The following is a 22,928-nucleotide window of genomic DNA, read 5'->3' as shown; positions in this document are numbered from 1 at the left end:
AACAGTGATGTGTCTCACAGGGTGGAGGGGAGGAGAGCGGAGACTCAGGAAGGGGGCCGATGCTGCCAGCCAAGGGATGCCTGGGGCCCCCAGAAGCCGAGAGGCAGGAGGGAGCCTCCCCTAGAGCCCTTGAAGGAGGCAGACCTGCAGCCCCTTGATCTTGGACTTCCAGCCAGCCTCAGGAACTGAGGGATCACATTCCCGTTCTCTCCAGCCACCCAGTTTGTGCTCTTGTGTTTCCGCAGCCCCAGGATAGATGTACGGTTGTCCAGGTTGTAGCCATGGTCAGGGGACACCTCCCTGTCTTCTGCTTTTTCTGGACACTGCCCCAGTCAGGAAGAGCAGCCCATGCCTCTGGCCACCTCACACAAGTCCCCAGAGCTGCCCACACTCTGGGAATTGCTCTGGGGCCCACCTGTGGGGACCACATCTCCCTGCAAAGAACAAGGTCATCTGGAGCGTGGCAGGCCCCAGGTGCAAAGCCGAGGACCCCAGTTTTGCAACAGGCCGGAGGTGGACCTGGGGTGGGGAAAATAGGAGGAGGATTTGGTGCGTCGAGCAAACGCAGGAGGCAGGGTGCTGAAAAACAGGGTTCCAAGTTTAATGGTTGATGGTCTGAGAGCTGCGGGGCAAGGCCAGGCGGCCCTCACCCCGCCATGCCCACAGCAATGCACCTTGTGGACTCTGACTAGCACAAGTCCTTCCAAAGCAGGCACTTGCAGACCCTGGACACCCACAGACAGGCTCCAGGGGAAAGAAGGATGGTTCACAACCAAGAAGCACCCGTGGTGGGAGGAAGGCCTGGTCAGCAAGTCAGGGCTAAAGCAGGAAGAGAGAGTGCCGGGGCTGGGGGTCAATGGGACGCGAGCAGGGAGGACTGACGGGTTCCCCGAGGTCAGAGAATGCAACCCTGCAGCCAGGACGCAGGGCCAATGTCAAGGACTTCCAGAGCACCCATGGAGGCAGCTGCCCTACACCAGGTGGTCCCAGAGAGCTGCAGGGGCTCCTGCCTCAGGGGACCTCCCACCTTCCAGAGTGTGAGTCTGAGCCCCGTGGTTGGTCCAGGGGTTCTCTTCTACCCTGGTCTCAAGGCTGACCTAATGGAGCTCCGGAAGCAGGTGGGGGCAGCCCTCCAGCCCCTTCCTGCTCTCCCCTGCTCTGGGGCTCAGAGGATGCCCCTCCCATGTTGCCTTAGGCTGCAGGTCAAAGAGGCCTGGGTATGCACAGGTCTAGATGGACCATCAGCCTGGCCTCATAGTGGATGCTGGAGAGGATCCTGGACCCGGGAGGAGACAGGACTCTGAGGTGGTACAAGATGGTTTGATGGGAACAAACCACAGGCCTAGTACTTCCCACAGCTGACCCATCTGGGAGCAGGGACAGGAAGCAGTGTCAGCGCAGGGGCATGGAGATCCCAGCAGGGCGCAGAGTGGCCTGGGGGAGGGGAGTGGTGCCTGGATATACCTGGGCTTCACAGCCACATCTGCAGGTCTAGGGGTCCCTGAGGTCCCCAGCCACTGTCAGGAGCCCATGGCCTGCAGCAAGCTGTCAGCTTCTACCAGCCCAGAGCCAACAGAAGAGGGCGTGGCTGCCCCTCTGGGAAGCTGACTGCGCTGCCCTGATCCTCACCGCTGTGGCTCAGGAGGTCCCGCTGAGCCCTCGGGCAAGGCTACAGCAATGTTAGCAAGACACGGAGGTCAGTCCCGCTGTCCCCCAGGAAGGTTCATTGGTGACCTAGTGGAATGAAGCCAGGTGTGGCCTCCCGACCCCGGGCCTGGTCCCTGCTCTCCACCCTTGGTCCTCCATTAGCTCTGCTCCCTGGGTCTCAGGGGGAGCCAGCCTGCTGGAAAGGCTGCCATGGCAGGGATGGCCTTCCCCTCCAGGGCCTGCTGCGCTCCTCTGGCGACGCAAGCATTTGCTCAGTCACTTCCCGGAACGGGAGCAGGGTGCTGTGGTCTTGGACAGTGCACCTCGGGTCACTTAAGGCTGAGTGCAGAGGGGAACTGGAGGCCCCCAGTTCCAGCAGGCGCCCCACCCTGTGATCTCATCCGCGGCCAACCTCCTCCGACAGAGGCGGCCACGTGGTGCTGGCTTCCCACCCGTCAAGGGCGCCTTGTTGAGGGCCAAAGCCGGGGAGCAGAAGCCAAGGAAGCAGGGACTGGGGCGAGAGGCCATGGGGTCAGACCAGGGGCCTGCAGGGCGCGGAGCAGGGCGGGAGGGAAGGAGGCTGGAGGTCTCCCCAGGGTGGCCACTAGGGCTCGGAGGCGTGCTTGACCAGGTAGCCGCTGAAGGTGATGTAGGTGTCGAACTCGTCGCTGAAGATGGCGTTCTCGCGCTCGCCCTTGAAGAGGCGCACCCACACCTCGTCCTGCTCCTGCAGCTCCAGCATCAGGCTCTGGCTCTGCATGATGCTGCGGTCGCTCACCTGGGCGTACAGGATCACCACCTCCTCCGCGTTCCGCATGACGTGCAGGTAGGTCTCCTTCTGGTTCCAGGTGTGCACGTTGAGGCTGAAGAAGTAGATGCCGGGCACGTAGCAGTAGAACCTGCCCGTGAACATGTTGAAGTGGCCGTAGAGGTTCACAAACTCCGTGTCGAAGACCACCGTCTGGTAGTAGTCACTGCTGTGCAGGGGCTTCTTCCGGCCCACCGAGAAGGCCGCGTAGTGGTTCTTGCACCGGTCCCCGGGGGCGCCCACGGAGCCCTTCTGCCCTTTGGGTCCCATGTGGCCCCTGGCGCCCACGGAGCCTGTTTTGCCATATTTCCCCTGTAGGCCACGATCACCTCGGTCACCCTTCTCACCTGAAAGGGACAGGAAGACACGGGGTATCAAGGAAGCCACTCCACTGTGGGCCTGCACCTCAGCTTGGGGCTCCATCCTGACTGGGCCTCACAACCTGACCCGAGGGCTTCGCTCCTGCCCCACCGGGTAAGGCCCGGTCCTCCACTCTGGGGGGCTTCGATTCTCAGATCAGTTAGACCAACCGGCACCATTTCAAGGGTTGCTCTATTTTAATCCAGAAGCAATATTTTTTTCCTTCTGGAAAGCCCTGGCACGGACAAAGGAACATATGGGTTTGTCCACCAGCAACTCCGGGGCCAGGCCCAGGCTCGCTCTGAGCAAATGGACTGCAGATGTCAGGGCTCAGCTCAGAACCCAGTTGCAAGTGTTCCCAGCCGCTGAGCAAGGTCATGGGGGAGGAGGGTGGACAGAATTTCAGAAGCAGGCTGGGGACACCAAGCCTCAAAACAGAGTCTGGAAGCCTGCGGTCCGCGCAGGTGCCGGGGCCCAGCAGCCGAGGCTCCGTCTCCTGGTCTTGGTCCTGCCAGCTCCTCTTGGAAACAAGCCAGACCCTCAAAACCAGGATGTCTTCCTGTCCCTGCTGATGACAACCCTCCTCCGCTTCTGTCCCAGGGACCGCTCTGCTCCCGCCCAGCCCCGACTAATGACCCCACAGTCTTCCTCCCTCTCTGCCCGCGGCAGCCCCCAGGAGGTGCCCTGTCTCTGCAGCCCTGACCTTTCAGGATGGTGATGTTGATCTGGGGCGCAGGGATGGCCTGGTACACAGGGGTCACAGGGTCGCAGCAGCGGAAGCACCTGGAGGCGGGGGGCTCCCCGCCCTGGCTGGGGCTATATTTTTCATGTTTCTCTTCATTCCTGTGGGAACAAAGCATCAGGGTGAAAGTCATGAACTCAGGGCTGGGCCCTGGCCTCTCTCCTGCTGTCAGGGGTCTGGGGGCCTGGACCTGACCTGCCCCTCCCTCACTTAGATGTTCAAGTCTCAGGGTCCCAGCGGCACAGGGTGGATTCTGGGATCCCGGATTGAACTCCAGAGAGAGCCCCACCCTTTGCTGGCAGTGGTCATGGGAGCAGCAGTGACACATCAGTAACTTCAGGGCCACACACAGACAGGGCTGGACCAGAGAACGCCACACCTGCAGGACACGGTCCTCCAGTGGCACAGGCCCACTCTAGGGGTCCTTGTCACATGTCTGTGATTGAAGAAGATAATCTGCTGGCGTTTGTAAGCAAGAGGTTTCGACGAGATGCTTACGACGGCCTGGGCAGCAGCGGAGGTGCCACTTCCCTCCTGACCCCTGTAAGGACCTGCTCAGCCGCTGGTGGGTGGTGGTGGCTCCCTGCTGCCACCTTGTGGCACCGCTGGCACTGCACTGTGCTCTGGCCCCCGCTCCGTTGGCCCAGGCTGAGCCATCTCTGGGGCAGCACAGTGCCTCTGAACAGCCAGCTTCTGTCTAACTCTGCTCCCACCTTGAACCCCAGATAATATGAGAAGTGGGTCCACAGGCCCTCAGTTCAGAACCCACCCAGAATCCAGAAAGGCCCGAAGACTCCATCCAGAGATGGCCAAGACTGAAGCCCCTGACTGTGTCCCTCTGCCCTGGAACTCTTTATTCCCAAAGTCTGTTTCCAGCACTGTCACCAGGGGCTTAAGATGGAGGCTTCAGCCCCCCAGGTGGCCCCTGGCTGCACCTTCACACTCAGCCCCAGCCCCAGTGCCCAGGGCTGAGCTGGGGTCTCCTGCACCAGCACCACGTGGACAGTTCTCCTGGAACTGTCCCTCCAGCAGCCAGCCATGGTCCTGATGCCTCTCCTCCAGCATGCCTTCTGGAACCCGGTCCTATGCAGACCTCCCCTGAGCCCTACTCCCTATAGGATGAAGTTCGGGTGAGACCCTTCCCCACAGACTCAGTGACCCGGCTTCGCCCCTTTCCCATCCTCTCCCGGGCCCCAGCGCCCCCCACCTGCCTGTCTCCCCTGCCAGTCACACGTCGGTATGTACCCTGCAGGCTGCCGGGCAGCTCTCCCTCCTGCACCTGGGAGGCCCCGTGTCCTTTGAGACGGCATTCCACCTCTGCTTGGGCTTCCTGAGTCTCACCCTTCCCTTCTGCCCTCTCCCCAGTGCTGTAGACACACGGCTGCTCCACTGCCTGCCCGTGGCACTGTTACCCTGCGCCTCCGTCTCCCCACACCCTTAGAGTCCCTAGAGGCCAGGGTTCACGACTTCCACAGACCTGAGAGCGGCCTGACGGCAGCAGGCAATAAGTATTTGTTGAATGAAAAAAAATAGCAAAGGAAGAAGAAAGGAACTAGGCTCCTGGTCCCCAAATGCTGGCCAGTAAAGACAGCCTGGTACTCAGGGTAACAAAGAAGGCCAGCCCCAGCATGGCGCCATGCCCAGGCCTCTAGGACCTCGTGCTCGATGGGAGGCAGTCTAGGAGCAATCCTGAGCATTGGTGAGTTCTTTAAAACCCTCCGCAGTGATCTGGAGTCTGTGTGTTGCTGAGGGTCACAGACATGAGAGCAAAGCGCTCACAGCCTGCAGAAAGCCAGTGCCTGACCTGCGGGTGCTCGCCCGCCGGCTGCCATCTTGCAACTGGACAAGACGTCAGGGGCACAGGACCTGCTCTGGGTCCCTCGTCTCTGCTGGGGCCTCCTGCCTCCAAGCAGTACCAGGACTCCAGCACACATCCTCAGGGCCAAGCAAGAAGGCCACGACCCACTTAGGGGCCAGGCCAGGCCTGGCTGGCTCTTAATCTAAGGATGTGGCTCCAAAACTCCAAACCCTTCAGAGCTGGACTGCGACCTCGCCTCCAGACACAGCCCGAGCCACTGGAGACAAACGGCCTGTCTATCTTCCAGGTCCAGCCTCCCCAGGAGCCACTCCTCAGCCTCAGCGTTCACCCTTCCTATCTCCCAGGGAGGCCGGGCTCGCTCAGCCAGAGCTGGAGCTCCTGCAATGGCTTCTGGGCCACAGTCCCTCACCTCTTGTCATGGTCCAGCGGGGGCAGCAGCTCCTGGGCCTCTTCTTGCTCCTGCTGCTCCTGCTGCTCCCGCTGGTCACGGGGCACGTGGCTCAGGACCAGGCCACAGGTGAAGGCCAGAAGCAGGCAGCATCCCAGCACAAGTCCCTGTCCATGGGAGCCCATCTTCCTGCTGACCCTGGTGGGAAGAGACACATGGGGACAGCACCAGGTTAGGAAGGTGCTCCACAAAAGGAGAGTCCAGAAACCTGAGGCCCCCCAGCCCCACGTCCCCAGGAACACTGCTCCTCTGGGCAGGTGCACACACACACACACACACACACACTCATGTGCTTATACTAACTCACGCACACTCGCATGTGCTCACACACACACACACACACACACACTCATGTGCTTATACTAACTCACGCACACTCGCATGTGCTCACACACACACACACTCATGTGCTTATACTAACTGACGCACACTCGCATGTGCTCACACACACACACACTCATGTGCTTATACTAACTCACGCACACTCGCATGTGCTCACACACACACACACACACACTCATGTGCTTATACTAACTCACGCACACTCGCATGTGCTCACACACACACACACACACTCGTGCTTATACTAACTCACACACTCGCATGTGCTCACACACACACACACACACACTCATGTGCTTATACTAACTCACGCACACTCGCATGTGCTCACACACACACACACACAAACACTCATGTGCTTATACTAACTGACGCACACTCGCATGTGCTCACACACACACTCATGTGCTTATACTGACGCACACTCGCATGTGCTCACACACACACACACTCATGTGCTTATACTAACTCACGCACACTCGCATGTGCTCACACACACACACACTCATGTGCTTATACTAACTCACGCACACTCGCATGTGCTCACACACACACACACACACTCATGTGCTTATACTAACTCACGCACACTCGCATGTGCTCACACACACACACACACACTCATGTGCTTATACTAACTCACGCACATTCGCATGTGCTCACACACACACGGGCACACACACACACACACACACACACACACACACACATGGGCACACTCACAGGCACACGGGCGCTCTGCCACTGGAGCCTCAGCCCAGAGGGCTTGGGTTGAAACACCACCGTGCACCGTGGTGTCCATACCAGCCCAGACTCAGGAACCAGAGTCTTTCAGCCACTGGCCACGAAGATGGTTGTCATTTACCACCTGTTGGGCCAGTGGACCGAATCCCAACAGGTTTGGTTGATCACCATGCAACAACAGCCACCCTGGTCCCTGTGCGTGGGCATGTGGAAGGCAGAGGGCTGCAGGCTTCCTCCTGACCAACAGGGGTGCTCAGTGGGTGACCTCCAGCATTCAGTTCAGGGGACATGGAGTCAGCTCATCCAAGGCCATGGTGCTTTTGGCCAAGGCTTGCGGCAGGACCCTCCCTCTCCAGTACTGAGAGTCCTCTGGGAAGAGGTGACTGTTGGGGGTCCCAGTGAGCCCACAGGGGCAGAGCCTCTCTGCTTTGGCTGTCAGCAGCATCACCCCTCACCCTCTCGGGGAGCTGGGGTCCACGCGCCTGGAATCAGGAGTCGCCCCGCTTGGCTGTTCCTGGTGGGCAGGAAACCTCCCGCTGTGGCACCCTACTGTGCTCCATTCTAACCCTCTCCTGTTCACCCGAACACGAGGTCTGACGCCTCCCAGGACCATGAGCACCTAATTCAACCCTCTCCGCTGCCCAGGAAGAAGCAAGCCCAGCGGGACCAAGATCCCCCGCCCAACCCTCCATTCCTCTCTGTGTTTTAGGAAAATTAAAATTGGAGACAATTCCTCTTTGTCGGTAATTACAGACCAGACTCCTCCTGGGAAGCTGTGACCTTCTTTCCAACATCCCTTGGCTGGCTTTGTCGCCTGGGAAGGGCACACCCCTGCCCCAGGGCGAGGCTCCTGGGCCCCGAGAGTGGGCTCACTGAGGAGCTCTGAAGAGAGTGCTCCAACAGCTGTCCCCAGTGGCGCCCAGGCCACGTCTGTGAGGGTGCTGGTCACTGCAGCTGGAGCTCCAGCACAGAAAGACCCAGAGCCCGGCTCCCCTGTGTCACCGCCGAGAGGAGCGAGATGAGAGGACACCAGCCTCCCCCTAGCCTCCCACTGCCCCATTGCAGCAACCGGGCTGCTCTCCTGCCTCCAAGTCCCTACTAACCAGCCAGGGAGCCTCAGGGCCCAGAGACCCCGGTGACCAGCAGGCTGCTTAGACCTGCCCCCGCTTGCCAAAGAAAGTGTGTATGTGAACCTCTAAACAGGCACTGGAGTTCTCATACCCCTCCTGCTCCTCACTTCTCTCTGGGCTCTCCCACAGAGCATGCACGTCTCCCCCATCACCCCAACTGGTCAGCTGTCGCTGCAGACACCTCATCCTGTGGTCTTACACGCTCACATGCACACCTAAGGACTCCGTTCCCGCGCAGCTTCTGCTGCATGAAACCCGGGCAGGGCCTTGAGGGCTCAGCATTTTCCATACGCCTCGAGGAGCGGCACATCTGAGTTCCCTCACCTCCCGCCACTGCCACCGTGGGCGCTCTTCTTCCTTGACCAGAAGTGCCCTTGTCTTCCTCTCTCCTGCTCACCAGCGCTTCGCTGAGAGTCCATGCATGATTTAATTGATGCCTCGGGCCCTACAGGTTGGTCTGAGAAGGCTTCCTCGTTGATCATCTCGACCCCACCCAGACCTTTGTGCACCCACAGCATCCTCTAAGGAGAGAGTACTCACTTGTTGTCACCCCACAGTTGTAGGTGAGCAAACAGACCGAGGGAAATCAGCTCGAGCTGTCTGCACTGCAACTCGGACTGCCAACCTCGGTGACCCCAAGTCCTCTGCCCTGCCAGCCGCCACCTGAGTGCCTCATGTTCCTCTTGAAGCCTCCCCAGACCCCTCCTGGGAAAGCCCCCATTCTTCCTAATTTGTCCTTCACATTGTCTTGGACTGCAGAGAGCCTGTGAGATCCTGCCCAGCAGGCCAATGTGTCCCCCTCCTGGCCTGGGATGTCCCCTTGTCCCCTCAACCAGCCAAGCACCCTGCAGTGCCCTGGACTTCACTGGTACTCCACAAACATTGGTCAAATTGAGTTCTCTAAATCTGTTTATTTCTCTATTTCTGTGTTTCCTGTTTTTCCCTGGTCCCTCAAGTCATTACTCTTTTTTTTTTTTCCTTCTTAAGTGGTCAGCTTGCATCAGTTAAAAGGAAGTTTTCCTTTCTTTAAACTCTTTTATTTTCTGAATCCAAAATAATATGTCTGCATTTTGGAAAAGTTCTAGAGTAACAACCGGAGGTGCCTGGCCCCTTGGCTCACCCTCAGCCTGGGCACTGTGAGCTGGACAGTTCCCTGTCGCTAGGAGTCCTTTGTGCCTCCTGGGATGTTGGCAGTGCCCCAGGCTACTCACTCCAGGCTGTCAGCCCTCTTGGTGGCTGTGACAATCAGAAATTCCAGCCATTACCCTATGTCTGTCTCCTGGGGGGCAAAATTGCCCCCAGCTGAGTACCAGAGCCAAGCCCCCGGGGGGAAGCAGCCCTGTGACTGTTGGTACGTCTCCTCCTAGCCTCAAAAGAGTGTTTTCTACACCTGGGCCAGAAGAGATGGGGCCCAGGATGTGGCTGGGTTAGGGATAATGGCATTGGTGGCATGGGACAGGTGACAGCTCTGAAGGCAGGCAGAGGCCTGGGCTGATGGCTGAGGGCAGGGAGGCTGGTGTAGGGCTGTCTTTGCTGACCTCCTCTTTAGAGTCAATGCACACCCAGATTGAAACCTTTCCCTCTTCCACCAGATCTCAACCATTTCACCGAATCCCACAGCAAAGTCAGAGTCACGACATTACCATCATCTTAGTCACTTTAGGGCAAAAACACTATTGCCCAACATCAAGCCAAACTTGGCTCCGGGATCACTGCTAGAGATTCCCAGCAAAGGAAGGCTCCCTGCTTGGCCCCCCGAGAGGCTACACAGAGAAGGAAAGTCCAGGGTGGTGGCCCCGTGGCGTCTGGACTGACGGGGGTGCCTCCTGAGTGGGGACCCACACAGCCCTGTCTCCAGGCTGAGCTGCGGTCAGAGCCACTGGAGACTTCAAGCTCTTCACTGTCCAGGAGCCAATGGATCAGAGCCAGTTCCATGGTACCTCCGCTCCCGCTTGTCCACCACATCTCCCAGCCTCCCACTCCATGCACCCTATTCACCTCCCCGACAAGCAGGAGCCCCCTTACGGGAGGAGGGAGGAGGGAGGGAGACATGGAACCACTCACAGGACGGGGAGGAGGTCTGATGCGTTGACCCTTCCAGACCCGCGATGGATCCTTTAAGGAGGCAACTCCATCCACAGGTTCAAATTTCCCTATATTTGTTTAAAACTGGTCCCTGTTGGTCTTGGCCCCACGTCCACGTACTGATGTTGACTCCTGGCGCTCAGAGGCCGCCTGCCTGGATCTTGCCTTGATGCTCCACCCTGCCCAGTGCCATCAAAAAAAACCCTTTTGTAAACAGTTTCTTTCTTTAATCCTCATTGGTAAGCAGCTGTTCCAAGAGGCAGAAAGCCTATAATCTCCTTGGATTGAAAGGAGCCTCGGAAGGCAAGTCCAAGCCGCCCTCCCGGTGGGCAGTGAAACCCAGGCCTGGTGGACTGGATGCCGTGATCTGCAGGGCATGGTGCGAGAGGGAGAGGGAGCACTGCAGCCATAAATCAAGTCCGTTCCCTGACTTCAGGAATATTACAGTCCAGAGAGGAAAGCAGACAAGCACCCAGCTACAGCTCAGAGCGAAAGGGCAGGCAATGAACCAAAACGGTGAGTGGGTGACAAGCCAGACTGGGGCTAAACGGCGGGGTGGTCGTTAGCCTTGTGTAGCTATTTAAATTAAGACAAAACAAAAGTTAGGGCTGGGGACACAGCTCAGTGGTACAGCACTTACTTAGCGTGTGTGAGGCCCTGGGTTCCATCCCCAGCACACAGACACAAAATGACTCAAGGTTCTGCTCCCTAGCCACACCAGCCACATTACGGGCTCTGGACAGCCACCTGTGGCTAGTGGTCGCCATATTGGAAAGTGCAGAAGAGAACACTCTGGCCACTTGATCAGGTTCTATCAGGTAGGTCTGTTTTAGACTGAAGTGAAGTCGTGGGGGAGGGAGGAGGAGCTAGGAACAGAGCATAGGCCAGAGATTTAGGGGTCACTGGATGCCTTACTCGCGTGCACCTGGTACAGCTCCCAGGCCTCCGTGGGGGTGCCTGCAGCTCTGCTCTCCTCTCTCTATCCGCCTGCCTCGGGTGCTCTCCGGGGCATCTGGCTGTCTCCCAGACCTTGGCCCACCCGAGGCAATCGTCTCTGGCTTTTCTAGGGCCTGGACCCCACCCTAAAGTTTTCCGTGCACCTTCTGGGTAAAGGATTTTAACCTACACTGCATGGGTTCTAGGTCAAGAATGCGGTTAGTCAGCCTTGGTCAACGGGAACGTGGTCCCCACACCACTCCTCACCCACCTGCCCCTCTGCCTTTGCCTCCTGCACATCCTCCTAACACAGAGGCCTGCTGACACCTGGGACAGCCTCCCGGTGAGAAGCTTAGCACCCTCCAGTCCCTGCAGTGGGATTCAGACATGGGGGCCACGAAAGAGAAAGTGCCATATCAGGGTGTTCCTCCGACCCCAGTGACCATCAGGGTTTCCCAGTGTGTGACATCTGCTCTTGGTCCTTTCCTTCCCCCAGAAGTCCTTTGTCACATTAACTGCCCATTTCTCAGACTCCAAAACCTGCCATGGGCAGGAGGGAGGCTGAGTGACCTCCAGTTGACAAAGCAGACAGAAGCCCCTTTACCACCTAATGTCCCTTGTGTGACCGGCAGCCCCAGCTGGCCTGGGAATCTCTCCCTCCTAACCACACAGGGGAGGCAGCAGGCCTCACTGGAGGAACCCTGAGGGCCCAGCTCCTCTTGGAATTTCCCTCTTTCCTTCTCCCGAGAACTGCTCCCTGTCTCGGTTGTTTGAAAGTCTGGGGGTTTATGGGGTTACCTCCACAGCCCGAGTCCAGGAGTGAAGAAGTGGGTTCTTCCAGGGCTACTTGCTAGTTCCTAAGCAAAGGGTTCCTTTGGATGGAAGTGAGGCTTCGTTTGGGACTTAACAGTGAGGAGAGGAGAGACCAAGAACATGCCCATCCTACAGCATCTCCCTCCTCTCCAGGGCAATGCATCTTGGCCAAGAAAACTCACCTGGAGCAGAGAGCGGGACTCTAAGTTTCTGCCAGCCTGTGCAAATACGACTGCCACGTGGGCTACTGGGCACTGGGCCCTGGGGGCACCTGGCCAGCCCAGCCCGCAGAGCTGCTGCTGCAACCCAGTGGGAACAAAGACTGCCTTGAGCAGAGCTGCTGACCTCAGGTCCCCTCCCAGCTGGGACGCCTGGGGCAGGGCTCATCCTGCTTTGAGAACTGCGAGAGGGGAAAGGCCCCAGTGGCTCAGTTGGGAGCTTGCTCTGCAGGTGGCCTGGCTGGAGCCACCACCCCAGCACCAGCACAGTGCCACCCTTCGGGGCAGAGGCTCCCGAGGAGGGAAGAACCTGAGAATTCTGTGGCCTGAGCCCCACCGCAGTCCGCCCTTTACAGGCAGCACAAACCACGCCTGTCTGGCTGCCTTGGCTGGGGCACCGGGACACCTCACAGGCACCTCCTGGGAAGCCTGGCAGGAGACAGGCCCAAACCGAGTGGCTCCTCCATCAGAAATGCGATCTGGCTCAGCACCCATGGGTCCAGCCTGGGCCCCTCTTGCCGAGATCACCTGTGACCTGGCTCTATTCTGCCGTCCTGCTGTGGGAGCTTTAAAGCTTCTGCTGGGAATGGCCCCGGGGATGGATGCCCCCACCTCCCGCCCCAGGCACCGCTGCCCGCTCTGGGGTTATCCTTGGTCTTCCCCACACACAGCTGCTTTCCAGGTCTGCAGGGCCTCTCGCCCCAAACCCTCCTCTGCTGCCTTGGCCCACGTCATGCCTTCCACCCAGGACACCGAGGGGCGCCAGGCCTGTTCTCCAGCACAACAGCCACATGGGCTGTTCCGATCTGTTAAGACTAAACAAAATAAAGGGGCCACTTTCTAAGCACTCACGTGGCTAGCGGCTACCACAGCGGGCAACACTGCTGATAGAACATTTCCACGTGGCTGGACACTCCCCTGGACAGACTGGCCTGCACTGTGTCTCCAGCTGTCTGCTGGATCCCTCTCTGCCCAGCCATGAGACGTGAACACCCAATTAACTCACCCTCCTCACTGCCGCCCGCCCTCCCTTCTCCTCCTGGGCTGGCAGCTCTGTGAAAGACAGCACCGTTCACAGGTGCTGGTACCCAGGCCACAAGTGGGAGCCACTAACACGAGTACCTTCCATGCCCCCGTCACATCAAACCCATCACCAAGCTCCCCCAGGTCTCCCCTGCCCCTTGGTCCCCAACACCACCAACTGTGTCCAGCTCTCCTTGGGCCTCCCTGCTTCCTTCTGTCTCCTACACTGACTCCTTAAGAGGCTACTTTTTAAAAATGAAAATCAGTGCTGCCCTTGGCTCAGGGGCATCCAGAGACAAAGAACGGGGTTCAACCCTCCATCCCCACTAGGCTCCTGCCTCCCCTGCCTGTCAACCAGCCTCTACCTGTCATCCATGCATACGATTCCTTCACTCCAGCCACATGCTGCCTCCCTCAGTCCCTAACACAAGTCACACTTCAAGATGCCCCTTGTCCTGCCACCTCTCCATCAGTGCATCTTCAGAGCTGGCCTGATGCTGCCTCCTGCAGCAAGTATTCCAGGCCCCCTTCCCCTGCTGTGGCTCGCCCCTCCCCCAGCATGTACTACACAGAGGTCTGTAATCACTGGGGGCTCATCTGTCCCTCTGGACTTTTCCCAGCTCCTCCAGCATTCAGTGTCTCACATCCAGTGTAGCATGAACCCCTCCCTCACCTTTCAGTCAATCCCAAGTAGCAAAGCCACCATCCAAACAGGACTGGGAACAGACTGGAGCTGCTCAAACCTGTCCAACACAGAGTGGGGAGGGAGGGAGCCAGGGGACACTATGACCTGTCTCCGGAATGCTGACCGCCATGAGCCTGGGAGCTGTCCTTGCTAGCTATTCCTCCATCTGCACCCAGAGCACCTCCTGCCTCCCAAAGACCAGCAAACCCTGCTGCCTCCTTAGCCAAGGCTACAAGCCACATGAGCGTCCAGCAAGACCACAGGAAAAGACCATCCAGGAAAAGACCAAAGACAAAACACAACACCCAGGTGGCTGATTGGAGGTGAGCTCAGCAGTGGGGAGAAGTGGGGAGGTGATGGACCAGGAGACCCGGAAGCTGCCTACAATTAGTGACCGCTGCAAACCATGAACCCTTACTGCCATGGAAAGACGTTCTGAGGGAAAGTGCAGGCTGAAAGTGCGCGTGCACACACGTACAAGTGGACACACAACCACAGCATTCAAAGGCCACCACCTGGCTGCTGATGGCAACTGTCCAGGCATGGTGAGAATATGGCTCTCTAACATTGCCTTATTTGTGCTTTCTTTTATTTGTGCTTTGTTTTTGTTCCCCCTATAGCAATCTCATGTTTTTTCACAGTAAATACACATTATTTTCCACTTAGGAAAAATGACAAATAAGCCCCACCCTGGAGACTAAGGGAGCATTTTGCTTATACCAGGGAACTTGACTATGCATGGAAAAGTAGATAATGGGGGCGGGGCTAGCGATGCCGGGCAGATCAGGCAGAGCTGTGTGGAGGATGAACTGGCTGACACTGAAGTCTCAGCTGCGGACTGGAATACGAAGATGCAGCCTTCCTCGGGCAGCGGCTGCTCTGGACTTATGCAGCGTGCCTCTGCTGCATGCCAGGCACCCTCTGAGGCTTCCCCGCAGCGTGCTGAGATCTCCAAGTGCCAGGCTGCTGGCATCTTAACCTGCGCCCCCTCCCCCACGAGCAGGCAGCCCCCTCCCACAGCTTCCATATGAGGTGCCCAACGCTGGGCCTCCTGCGGTGCCTTCTCGGGGTCTTGCTCCGGCAGGGTGGAGGGAGAGCAGCAGGTTGGTAAGCTCTGAGGGAAGAGGGAAGGCCAGGACACACAGGCGGGATGCAGATGGCCGCCTCCCACCCCCAGCGCCCTGATGAGCAGAAACGGACCTGAGTGCCCCCTGCAAAGGGAGGAAGGCTGAGTACCACCTCAGGAGGGAGAGGGAGAAGAGGCCATGCTGGCCAGAGGAGGGGGCTGCACACATGCTTGGCCTGCCCTTTCCTTGGGAGGCTGCCCAGGGTCGGATATGGGTGGGCACCACTGGAGGTGCCTTTGGGAGGAACACGCAGGATGGAACAGAAAGGAGAGTGGGGAAAGGGAGGGGTAGACATCAGGCTCAAGCCTCCCTGCCTCCCTACAGCCCCAACCTGGCTCAGCAGCCTCCATTCCCAGGGTTGCCTCAATCCAATACGTTCAGCCAGTCAAGCAGCGCACAGGACTTACAGGCCCACCACCTTGCCTGCTGGATAGAACTTCAGGGGGCCCTGGGAGGGGGTGAATGCCAGAAGACATTCACCCCCATGGCCACCCTGAACCCGTCCAGGAGCCCCATGGCCACCTGAACCCATCCAGATCCCTGTCCCTATATCTCACCAGAACCCAGCACACATGGTGCAAACACTCTACCAAATGAGCTGTATCCCCAGCCTGGTCCCCAGTTTTGAGGGCCTATCCCAGAAGCTTGCAGGGCAGAGTCACGGGGCCCAGCCTAGCTTCTAGCCTACACCTACCTAACCCCCTCTTCACCACCACCAGGAGAGTTCCCCTCTTTCCCCAGTCCCAAGGGTAGAGGGTAGCTGGTAATCAGATGTCCCAAGGGTGGCAGGGAGCAGCCCCAGAGTGTGGGCTGTCCAGCATGTGTGGCTCTAGCAGCAGCCAGGAGTATGTCTGACCCGTCCCTGGGCACCAAGAACTTGGCTTCCCTATCCCTGTCTCGCCTGGCTGCCTCTCTTCTCGGCCTTGGGCTCCTGCCTCCCTGTCCACTGTCTCATTTCAAGGAAAATTCCTACAGGAGCCAGGAAGATGGTCAGACCCTGAGGCCAGGCCAGCCTGTGGACATCCAGACAACCGTCCTGGGCCAGGCGGTGCCCAAGGAGGGGCTTGCTGATCTGCAGGAGACTCAGAGACAGGCAGGGATGCCCCCTACCCCCAGTGGATGGTGAGGGGGCTTCAGGTGCCCCTATCTATACCTGGTTTGGAAATTGATCACAGGCAAGGAGGGGTGGGTTGAGGGGATGCCAATGTACCCATCCCCCACACACACCCCCCCAAGCACCAAAATGGCACAGCTGCAACTTGACTAGGATCCAGAGACCAAGAGTCCTCCCAAAGGCTCAGAGGCCCACGCTGCCCCCAGCACTGCCCCTCCCCCAGGGTGAGCTCTGCAGAACCCTGCACTGGGGCTGGCGGAGGAGGAAGGGGCGGGCCTGGTTTCGCAGGTCTCCGTGTCTGTGTTAAGCTCAGCACCGGCACCTCCGGACAAGGACAGGGCCAGGGCTGAGGTTCAGGGCTGGAGAGGCTGGCTCTATGGGCAGCCCCAGTGCAGGGAAACCCATGTGGAGCTTTGGGTCCTCTGGCAGACTGCTCTCGGAAGCGGGCAGGCCATCTCCCACACCACATAAGGGGTCAGGGAGGTGGCAGAGTCCAGTCGGCAGAGCTGCCTTGTGTCACTTGACAATAGCAGAAGGCAGATTTTATGGGTAAAACGGGAGAAAACAACACAGTAGTCAAGCCACCAGGATGGAGCTCCCCGGGGGCCACCACCCCACTTGGGCGTCCTGGGGCTCTGGGGCAGGGAGCCCAGGCAGCTTCCCTTTGTCTCCAGGGAGGGTGGGTTGTCAGGAAGAGTCGGCCTTGGGCAGCCAGCAGCAGGGGACTGCAACAGAAGGTCTCCTTCTTCCTGCCTTTCAGGCCAGTGTGTCCCCCCCCCCCGCCCTCAGGAACTGAGACCCACAAAAGGGCCCGACCCCTGAGGACAGGACGCAGGGAGGCTGGTGTCCGGTGAGGACACCCTGTGGCACAGATTTCTATGAAATTCTTTTCATCTTTGTTTTGATGGGTGAAGTTCAATGCCAGAATATTTGGCTTATGAGTCATGCTAATTACAGCTGGGGGAGGCACGGGAGAACTGCAGAAAGGAACACTGAAAGCTGCCCTGATTGCCCGGCCGGGAGGTTATACCCCAGGATGGGAGGCAGCTGCCTGCACCCTCCGACAGCCTGGGCTTCCCAGGCTCCTGCTTGGGGGCACCTTAGTGTTGGGCAATGGTGTCCTGTGGCTGAACGGGGCCCACCCAAGACCCCTGGCCACATATCTGTCCCCTGCTGCTGCACTTTCCTTGGGGTCATGGGGGACTCCAGATGGTAGGAGAAGGAAAGGAAGGAAGAAAGTGGGTCCCTGGGAAGCAGCCTGCGTCCTGCCCTGGGCTTTCTCTGTCAGCAGAGAGAAGGGGACACTTGAGAAGCTCAGATCCCGCCTCACTGTGGAGTGCTGCGCTCAGTGTCCCCAGCCTGCGTGGAGTGTACTGAACACAGTCTCAGGGCATGAGGACATAGGTCAGGGTCTGAGGTCCTCTGTCCACTGGCTCGGGCAAGCCACAAGCTCCTCTGAGCTTTTCACAGGGGAGTCCCTTGATAGAGTTGAAGAACCAACAAATTGGCGGCTGCCATTGTTCTTACCGGGTTGCTGGGTCATCTCTAAGTCCTCTCTGGCTCTACAGGTCTAAGAGGGAGAGTGGGACAGCTGCCACTGACCTCAGCCTCTGCCCACCGGCTCCTGTTGCCGCTCCTCTCTGGTTAGCAGGGGCCCTGGGCAGGCCTTGTGGAGCAGACACGTCCCCTCCCTGCAGCACAAGTATCTGACAGTGCGTGTGGGCTGCACGGCCGGGCGCACGTGTGTGCTTTCTACACTATAAAAAGCAGAGCCCAAGCAGTCTTTAAGGACATCACACTCCTGGGGGTCCAGGAAGTCATTTCTCAAGACGTGTCTCATTTTCAAAGTTCAGGAAAGCCTGCCCCGTGGCCTCCGTCCCTAGAAACTAGGTGACATGGAAGAGGCAAGATCCATGGCAGAGAGGCAGCTCCCTCCACCCCTCCAAGCCAGGATGGGACAGGACTGCCAGGCGTGCTGGGAGCACACGGAGGCTCCTGGCTCTCCAGGGCTGGAAGCAGCCAGGGCAGCCGGGGATTGGCAGAATGGAGACCACACCCGTACCTGCGGAGGTGCCCTGGAGAGTTGGGTGGTGGCTGGTGGGTGGACATGCACCAACCAGAGACTCCACAGTGGCTCAGCAATGCAGTCCCAGAGCAGGGCCACTCTCAGTGGATCCTTCCAAGGAGGATCCCTAGGGATGTGACATTGTTTTTTCCTGCCCAAGCTGGATACCCTCCAGGAACACCAAGGCTGTGAGATGAGGGGGCCAAAGTCCACATTTCCTGTCCTGTGCAGGGCCCAAGTGGGCCACAGAGAGCATGGGAGAGACCTGGATCTCAGGTGGTCCAGGTGACATTGGGGGATCTCTGCCAGGTGCAGAGGTGGGCACGGGTACCATTCTTTTTTCTCCCACACTCTCAGAAAAGCACCAAGCGAAGAGTGAAGCAAGATAAACACCCCACAGAACATGGGAGAAGGTACTGTTGCTCCCGACAGCTTCTGTCTGCAAAAGAGCCCGCCTCCTCCCCGTCAGAGGGCGCTGGCCCCAGGGCTCTCTGCAGAACCAACCGGCCTGTGCTGGGGAGTTAGCAAGAGCAGGCACAGTGCTTCCCAGAACTTCTGCTCTCTGCCCCTTGGCCACAGCTGCCCACCCTGCCCCTCCACCTCACCCATGGTCCTCCTGGCAAGGCTCTGCTCTGTCCTGCCCAGTCCTGCTCCAGCAACCAGGCTGAAGCCAGGAAGACAGGAGCAGGCGGTACTGAGTCCCTCCTCACTCTGACCTGCCTGCCCCAGGCCACCTACCTCCCTCGGAACCGAGCAGGGCTGCACCAGCTGCGTCTTCCCGCCGCCTCTCTGGGGCTCTCACGGCACCGCCTCTTAAAGCATCTCCCAGAAGCAAAGCCTCCTCAGAGCCCGATCTCGGGAAGCACAGACTTGTCGAAGGAGACAGGGAAAGAAGTCCCCTGGGAAGGAGGCTCAGAACGGGAGGGGGCAGGTTGGAGCAGCAGCAGCCCTGACCCAGCACCTTTATCTTCTCTGCAGGCTCCAAGGTCTCCTTGGGCAGAAGCGGAAACGTGGTTTCTCGAAAGTAAAGAAGAGAGGAAGAAAGCAGGACAAACACGTAAAGAGCAAACCCAGCCAGATGTGAGCTGCAGAGGAGCCTAGATCGCTCCCAGCGCATTTTAGCCAAACAGCAGCCGCCGAGGATTAACTGTGTGTGTGCCCTGCCGGCTCCCTCCTCCTGACCACACGGGGCAGCCAGCCCAGCTGGGGTGCAGGTGGCCTCTTCTGTGCACCTGGGGCCTGTCCAGATGCAGAGGTATCTGGGAATCCAGGACGAGGATGCCCTGCACAGGGCAGGGGCACCCAGCAGGGCTGAGAACCCAAGTTACTTAGTGGCAGGGGATGGGCTCAAGCACCCGCTATATCCCGCCCCATGTCCAAACTGTGGCAGAGTTAAGACACACCACAGATGGGGGTCCGAGGACCAGCACCAGGTTTGGGAGAATCTACAAGTCCTCTCTAACAGCTCTCGGGGCCCAGGCATACACGTGTGCATGTTTGGAAGGTGATGGTTTATTGGTTTCCATGCTCAGAGGTGAGGGGCAATCCCTGCTCAGAACGCTTAGAATCCCCAGTGGTGGGGCCAGAGGGGACGGGGGTCTGCTCCGTCTCTTCCAGGTCTCTCATTCCTGGAGGTGGAAAACAGACATTTTCTTATTCTTATATAAATGCTCTTCCTGAACAAGTCCCCAGGCAGACCACAGCACAGGCTTCTCCAGTGCTGTCCCTCCGTTCCCCAGCCCCAGCTCTGAGTCACACAGGCTTGTTCTGGAACCCTACCACAGCTCAAGAAGAGGAAGGGTCTGGCCAGAGGAGTGAAGCTGCCCTGGCAGTGATAACAGTGTGCCTTCTTCTTTTCTGCTTCTCCCCGGGTTCTCCTCTGTGTCCCTCCCCTCTGCTCCAGGCCTGGGTGCTGTACCTGCGCTCTGCTCTCACTCCAGCGACGGCATCTCTCCTCTCTGGCTACATCTGGACAGGAGATGTAGAAAGAAGGATGCTGGTTCGGGATGTTAGGAGCAAAACAGAAAGGCTGCGCTTCACTATTCCTGGCCTTGGAATTTCCTCCCTGGGCCACACTGACATCTGGAAAGGCTTCGAGAACAGAAAGGGAGGAGGAGGAGGAGGAGGAGGAGGAGGAGGAGTGTGTGAGCAGGATGCCACCAGGCACATGCTCTTGCCCCGGGGCTGGGCCCAGGCCAACTTCTGGGCAGAGCTGAGAATGGGTGGAGATGCACTAGAAGCAGGAGGGCTTGGGATGGGGGTGGCAGCTTGTGAGGATGGGGTTGCCACTCCAGAGACCCCAACCTCCAGAGCCAATCCCCTGTGAGGAGGAGACGTGAAGGAGAAATGCTGCCTAGCCCCTGGAGCCCAGAGAGCACTGGAGGAGCTTGGTGAGATCAAGTAACCCGCCTCCGTTAGAGACATGGCCTCCACTGCTCTGGCAGACCGGGGACAGCTCATGTTCTTTGGCATACATGTCTGAGGCTTGGCAAAACCTACATCCTCCATTGCTTATCAATCCAGGAAAATGCAGAGATAAGCTCATCTTCATTCCTGTAAGTAACATGAGGAAGTTTCCCATCTAGGCACGTAGACTGACCTCCCCCATTTACTGTCCCCAAATAGCCTGTGTGGTCATGATACTCAGGAAAGCAGCAAGCAGAGCAGAGGAGGCAAGCAGGCAGCATCTTATGCAGCCCCACGAGACCGCTGCCCAGACTGAGAGCCCCCTGGGACTCTGGTGGGCTGGGAACTCCCTGCATGCAGTGGGAAAGCTCCTTGTTGCCCTTCCCAGGAGTCTCCACTTAGTGAAGACCTGGGCCAACACCCAAATCCACAAAGCTGGGTGCACAGTTCAGAAAAGATGCAGAAGATGGAAGAGTTGCTCCTTCTCTTTCCTCCATGCAAGATGGCTCTGGCATTGACGAACTGAAAGAAACTTACCTGCAACATAATTCCAAGACCAGGAGTTGGAGTCCCCCACCCCCACCCCACCGTAGAACTCAGAAACACAGCAGAGGGTGATGCCCGTCTGCAGCAGGCGCACCTGGACAAGGGCACTGAGTCCCAGAGCTGGGCAGAGTCCCAGAGCTGGGTCAGCTTACCCTGACCCAGCCAGGGATGCAGAGAATCTGGGGGGTCTCCTTGCTCCTTCTCTACCAGGCAGAGATGGGCCCAGGGTTTCTGATCTGGAACCAGCTGAGCCACTTGTGTTCAGAGTAAGCCGCAAAGGTCAGGAGCTCCTCACACCAGGGGGCTTTGGGCAGCACTCTTCCAAGACATTTGGACTATTCTGTGGTGAAATAAATGAAGGCCATTTATAGTCTCACAATGGTTCAAATCACATTGATCTGTTAAATTTGTGGCACATTTAGAGGAAAAATCAACTTTTGAGAGCTTTTTGTATTGGGGGGTTTTGGAGAAGCAATTAGGAACCTGTAGTTGCTCTCACAATTAATAAAAAGGTGGGTGAGGCAGACACAAAGTGCTACAATGTTCATGGTAATTATCATTGTTATCAATATAATCTTCTTTTCCTCCTTTGGGATGAGTCCCCACATTTCCCAAGAGACTAGAAAAGGGATTACTCATTTTACTGGAGGCAGGGCGGGGGAGGGGGGTGCAGCATGATATTAAATACAGCAAAATGAGCCTGGGGCTTCCCAGGGTATTTGTGAGACAGAAGGCTTAGAGGCGTGGGAAATTCCAAGAGCAGGGACCCAGGTTGAAAATATCATTGTGGCCCACAGCCTAAGCCAACAGGCAAACGGGCAAAGACAAGGCCGGCTCCCAAAGAACACAGCCAAGGCTCAGCGAGGGAAGTCAATGGTGTCACCACACCAGACAGCCGCCCTTGTCACCAGCTCCGTTTCTGCCTAAGATTGTAAGGAGGAAAGGCAGCAAATCTGGCAAATGCGCATGCTCTTGCAGACGACCTGATTTTCTTTCATCCCTAGCCGTGAAGGCCCCAAGCAATTAGAACCAGAACGTTCTCAGTGTAGCCAACACCTTCCTGTGGGTGCTAGGACAAGAGTCAGGGCAAACAAAAACAGAACAAACCAAAACCCAATCCAGCAGTAGCGGTGCGAGGGCAGACTGCATCAGCCCTGGGACGCTGGGTCAGAAGTCAAAGCCAACCACAAACACCCAGCCCCCTCCGAGACCTCCTTGGGCCCCCAAATGAGCAGTGCACCAAGCACATGCTGCAATTCCTGGGAGCTGCATCTACACGCATGTGTGGGCCAAGGCCCTACAGCTTCCTGGATGTTCCCAAGCAGCCCCCCCTTTCTCAGACCAGGGTTGTTTGTGGGATGAGGCCAGAGACTCCCAGAGGAACATTCTCTGGAACCCTGTGGAGCAGGCAGCACACTCTGTGCCCTCCCCTACTTGGCAATTTGTCCCCCCTCCCAGGCCATGTCATCAGTACTTGCTGTGTCTGTTTTCCCATTGCTGGAAAAAGCTACGTTGAGGGCTGTGAGACACTGGGTTCCCGATAAGCACAAGGCGTCATTAGTGGTACTGTGATTTTTCCCACTGCAGCCCTCACATCCTGCCCTTCCAGCTATTTTGGGCCAGGCTGCCCAGTTACCCCACAAAGGCAGAGACTGGTATTATAAACTTTTGAATTCCATTCCCAAGGGCTCGAGTTGGTGGTGACCCACTGCCAAGGGGTAGGGGTGGGGAGAGGCTCCATGGAGACTTGGAGAAGTTGCTGAGATAGAAAAGTGGAAACTTGGCAGCCATCGAGCCTCCTGGCCACTGGCTCGCGCTCATGGCTCCTGGACAGCACTTCCCCTATTCTGGGAGGCTCCGGCAGGTGAAG

General features: G+C 58.0%; 1 protein-coding gene across 6 annotated transcripts; it reads right to left on the bottom strand.

Moving 5' to 3' along the window:
- Window positions 1-577: 577 nt before the first annotated feature.
- Window positions 578-20,177, bottom strand: C1QTNF1 (C1q and TNF related 1). 6 transcript variants are annotated; one of them, XM_081270076.1, is made up of 5 exons: window positions 20,025-20,175; window positions 18,845-19,734; window positions 5,786-5,962; window positions 3,519-3,658; window positions 578-2,802 (listed from the first exon to the last, which is right to left on the bottom strand). In XM_081270076.1, the coding sequence occupies exons 3-5, from the start codon at window positions 5,947-5,949 to the stop codon at window positions 2,252-2,254; spliced, it is 855 nt and encodes a 284-aa protein (XP_081126202.1). In that variant the 5' UTR covers window positions 5,950-5,962; window positions 18,845-19,734; window positions 20,025-20,175; the 3' UTR covers window positions 578-2,251. The 6 variants fall into 6 exon arrangements, with proteins under 6 accessions (XP_081126202.1, XP_081126203.1, XP_081126204.1 ...); XM_081270077.1 differs by having other exon boundaries at window positions 18,845-19,123; XM_081270078.1 differs by lacking the exon at window positions 18,845-19,734 and having other exon boundaries at window positions 20,025-20,177.
- Window positions 20,178-22,928: the final 2,751 nt, after the last annotated feature.

The sequence above is a fragment of the Spermophilus citellus genome (genome assembly GCF_964194105.1).
Source record: "Spermophilus citellus genome assembly, chromosome: 17".
In the NCBI taxonomy this organism is placed as follows: Eukaryota; Metazoa; Chordata; class Mammalia; order Rodentia; family Sciuridae; genus Spermophilus; species Spermophilus citellus.
This window is presented reverse-complemented; position numbering and strand designations above follow the sequence as displayed.

Excerpts from the sequence above, each read along its gene's own strand:
- C1QTNF1 (XM_081270074.1), bottom strand. The coding sequence starts at position 18,150 with ATGTCCACCCACCAGCCACCACCCAACTCTCCAGGGCACCTCCGCAG. Across the intron at positions 5,963-18,103 it reads TCTCCAGGGCACCTCCGCAG|GGTCAGCAGGAAGATGGGCT; the intron begins GTACGGGTGTGG and ends TCTTCCCACCAG. Across the intron at positions 2,803-3,518 it reads CAACATCACCATCCTGAAAG|GTGAGAAGGGTGACCGAGGT; the intron begins GTCAGGGCTGCA and ends TGTCCCTTTCAG.